The sequence below is a fragment of the Chenopodium album genome, chromosome 14 (assembly GCF_948465745.1).
Source record: "Chenopodium album chromosome 14, dcCheAlbu1.1, whole genome shotgun sequence".
NCBI classification, from domain to species: Eukaryota; Viridiplantae; Streptophyta; class Magnoliopsida; order Caryophyllales; family Amaranthaceae; genus Chenopodium; species Chenopodium album.
The window spans coordinates 50,400,616-50,405,241 of record NC_137847.1 but is presented as its reverse complement, the minus strand read 5'-3'; the positions used below and the strand labels follow the sequence as shown (position 1 = coordinate 50,405,241).

Genomic DNA, 4,626 nt, shown 5'->3' with positions numbered 1-4,626 from the left:
TAAGGGTAGGTGATTAATATTTGATGAGAGAGAAAGTGGGGACCAAAAACAAACCCCACATGCAATCTGCCAGAATTTTTACAGTTTTGGAGGGAGAATTTTCGTTGGAAAATTTAATTTGGCCTCCAAATTTAAATTTTTTAACTTTTCCCAAAATTCAAATGTTGGCTCCAACTTTTTTGTTTCAACCTAGGTTATAAATACAGCACTTAATACACCACCATTCTAGTTCAAAAAATGTATAGAGCTTCATTAAATACAGCCTTCAAAATGAAACATCTACCATCCTAATTTAATTAAGTCAGCACTTCAAGCTTCCAAAAAGTCAAGGCTTTAAGCATCATCTTCTACAACATCTGTTAGTGGTGGGTTACTTCCTCTATTACAGCAGCATCTGAAACAACAAAACGGAAACCAAAAAAAAAAAAAAAAAATTGGAAGAAGGCTCTGGTGATGATTACTTCAACTTAGATCAGATTTTAATGGAGGAAGATCTACTCCAACATGATGAAAATGCAAATCAGAATGAAGGCAACGGTCATCAACAAAGTGACAGAACACAACTTACTCTTGCTGAAAAACGAGGTATTGTTGATGAAATTCTAACACAACTTAGGGAGGATGACACAATGCAACGTGGGATGCAAAGTAAAATAGCAGCAAAATTTGGGGTCCACGGATCAACAGTTACCAGGTTATTTAATGATATAATCAAGCAAAAACAAAGTGGGGAGCTGATTGATGTCAGGAATAAAAAACTGGGCAAAGTTGGTCCCAAATTCAAGCACTACTCTGAAGAATTTCTCCAATCATGCCCACTAAGGTTGAGAACCACAGAAAGAAGTTATGCAGGTTACTTAAAAATATCTCATGTAACAATACACAGGCTAAAGAAAAGGGGGCTGCTCAGAACTCATACTAGTTGTAACCATCCAAGGCTGACTGACAACCACAAGATAGAAAGACTAAGATGGGTGTTGGCACACCTCAGCCCTGCCACACAAATAGAGGATCCAATGTACAATGACATGGACCATGTCATTCACATTGATGAAAAGTGGTTCTACATGAACCCAAAGACAAGAAGGTTTTACCTTCTGCCCAATGAGGAAAACCCCTATAGGTGTGAGCAGCCCAAAAGGTTTAAGGTTAAGGCCATGTTCATGGCCATGATAGGAAAGCCACAATACAACACAAATGGGGAAATGATCCATGATGACAAGTATGGAATTTTTGGGTTTGTTCATGAGCAAAGGGCAAAATATTCAAGCAAAAACAGGCCAGAGGGAACAATGGAATTAAAAGCACTGCAATCAGTAACTAAGGATGTGATCAGAGAAATATTGATCAATAAGGTCATACTAGCCATTATACAGAAATGGCCAGCACACTTGTCTAAGGAAGTTGTCCTTCAAAGGGATAATGCAAGACCCCATAAAATTCCAACAGATCCTGAGTTTGTGGCAGCTTGTACACAAAATGGATTCAACATCCAAATGGTGTACCAACCCCCACAATCTCCAGACCTAAATGTGCTAGATTTAGGGTTGTTCACAGTTATGCAATCAATTCAATATCAGGCATTTCCCAAAAATGTGGAGGAGTTATTTAAAGCAGTGGAAGATGCATACAACACATTTGATCCAATATCAAACAAATTCACATGGGTTACATTACAGTCTTGTATGACTGAAATTATAAAAAGGATGGGAGGCAACAACTTTACTCCACCCCATATGAAAAAGCAAAGACTGGAACAGCTAGGAATTCTGCCAAAGAGGCTCACTGTGAGCCCTGAGTTGGTGGCACAAGCTGTAAACCACCTTAATGACAGGTTCAGACCAGTTAACCAGGCACAAGCAGAAGAAGAGGCTGAAAGAGAAGTAGATGCTGATTGAGCAGAACAAAGCATAATTATTCTGTGCAAGGTAGGGGGACTCAAATTTCTATTCTATTTTTTTTTTTTTTTTTTTTTTTTTTTTTTTGGTTTTTGTGTGTAAGGTAGTTTTTGGGCAGTCCTTAGGACCTACATATAAGGGTGGACTGCCACTCATAACCATTTTGTGATGTATGGGACTCAAAATTTGTAGTTATGTGTAACTTTTGTGGGACTCTCTCTACTATGTATGCATGTTATGCCATGCTTTTGTTAATCATGAAATGGAACTATGTTTATTGTATTGGTAGCATTTTGCTTTTAAGTATCACATATTCACAACTTCTTTTAGGTTCACAAATGTCAAAAAGAATTCCATCATAAGGTTTGTTTTCTCATCACAACAAAATACACTTGTTTGCTACCCCAACACTACTTGATTCTAAAATGCATAGATCAAATAGTGGAGCAAATCAAACAATACATTGTTTGTCAAACGAGTCCCTTCATCATTTGAAATTTAGGGTGGTTGATGATCTCTCTCTAAATGTCATTGAGATCTAAAAGGGACTCAAAATTGGACATCAAACAACAACAACAAATGATCTCTCCAAATTAAGCATTGAGATCAAGGGGGACTCAATTTAGGTATTCAAACAACCTAAAATTAGTTCACAGACCTATCATCATCCATCAATCAACATCCCCATCAACTAACTAAATGACCAACAACAAAACAACAAGAAAGCCAACAACAATATCCAATGCAAATCAATATCCAACAACAGAACATCAAAGCAGAATAATGTCCAACAACAGATCAATATCCATTAACAAAACAATATCCAACACCTTTATATCCAACAACACAATATCCAACAGCATTATATCCAACAAAACAATATCCAACACCACTATATCCAACAACACAATATCCAACAACATTATATCCAAAATAATATCCAACAGTATTATATCCAACAGAATAGTATCCAACAGAACAATATCCAACAACAAAGCCAACAGAGCAAGAAGCATAAACAACCAAAGGGACTCGGAAATTTGGCCATAAACCAAAAAAATTGAACCAATTTCAGGGGATAATGCAACAATATATACACATGCAAATTAGAAATGATAATAAAGTTAAGGGTCAGAGAATTTTACGCGTCTGAATCACCTAGAAGGGTGGAATTTTCGATCTAGAAACTTGAGGAACTCGAGATACGTTGGATCAAAGTCCTTCTCATCAACCTCAATCCCAATTCTCACCCTTTTGCTCCCAACCTTCGCATCTTCAGAGGGGAAATACAGCTTCAGTGGAGGATTAGACATGGTATAACCATACAATTCCTCTTCCTTTTCAGCTCCGCCTTCCACCTTCTCCTTCCCTTTCCCTCCGTCGTTTTTTTCAGCTTCAACCTCCTTCTTCTTTTCCTCTTCCTCAATTTGGTCACTTATGTTAACCCCCCTCCCACCAATCTTCCTCATAACTTCACATCTACCGATTTTTCGTGGTCTGTAAGTAGGGCGTTCCCTTAAGAGAGTGGTAGGTTCTACATCTGGCACATCGAACAACTTTACACCCCCCTTCGCTTCCTTAATTGAATTCAAGACCTTAACCAGAGCTACCAACCCAGCGTCAGACAGAACCAAAGCACCTTCACCAGATTCGAAAAAACGGCAAGGCCACTCAGAATCCGTCTCAAGGGACATGATCAGGTCGGAAAGTACACCACCTTCGCGTCGTCGGTGGTTGCACAGAAAATCTTCTCTAAGGGACTCAAGTCAGCGATTTTCCGATTATCCATGGTTAAAACTTGTAGATCTGCGAAAAATGAATGGAATTATGGTAGATCTGAAGGAGAAAAGAAAGAAATTGAGAAGAGGAGGAGTTGATGAAGGAGATGGAGTGAAGAGAGAGAAAGAGAGGCGTGAATTGGGGTTGAACAAGGTTTAGGGTTCTTAAATTGGTTGATTGATGTTGAATTTGAATGTTAAAAGAAGAATGGGTGGAAGAAATAAATGAGAGTAGTTGGGAGTTGTTTTAATTTTGGTGGGAGAGATTAGGTGAAAATAATTAGCTTAGTAATTTAATCAGAGTTGATTAGGAATTGTAAGTGTAGATTAAACAAAAAAAATGAGGGTATAAGCGTAATTTCACACAAAAAAATTTACTAAATTTGGAAAGTTTCTACTTTGTTGCACATAATGTGTAGCTTCCTTTTTTGGAAATTGTTGCAGATTTTATGAAACGGAGGTAGTATCTCATGAGTCATGATCTCATCCTAGTGCACATGTTATAACTTATTGCTCATTGGTTGACATTGTAAATACTTAACCCAAAAGGTGTAAAGGCCCAAATGTTATGATTTAAGCTTTTCAGAGTTTAGTATTAAGGCCCAATCAGAGGAGTAAGTTAATCCAACCTTATTGTTACTTATCTAGTATTCCAGCCTGCTTATATTATACCCAAATATCTTTATCCCTTCTATGGGCCGGGCCTAAAGTGTCAAAATTTTAGGCCCAAGTTCCCAACCCACTCCACTTCAGTCCTAAAAGAAGAACGAAAACAACGATGTTGGTCTAATAAGGTCCTAGTACAACCTTTCTACCGATCTTGGGCAATCTTTTGTTACTTCTATTGTCAATCATTTATTCACTAGAAAGATTTATATGATCCATTATGGCTTGAATGCCTATATATCCCTTATTAGTTCAGTACTTACCAGAGGCATAATCGATATGTA

General features: G+C 37.6%; 1 protein-coding gene across 1 annotated transcript; it reads left to right on the top strand.

Moving 5' to 3' along the window:
• Positions 1-482: 482 nt before the first annotated feature.
• LOC145578265 (uncharacterized) lies at positions 483-1,898 on the top strand. Its single transcript, XM_081635619.1, has one exon. It carries the CDS (start codon positions 483-485, stop codon positions 1,896-1,898), a length of 1,416 nt encoding a protein of 471 aa, XP_081491745.1.
• Positions 1,899-4,626: the final 2,728 nt, after the last annotated feature.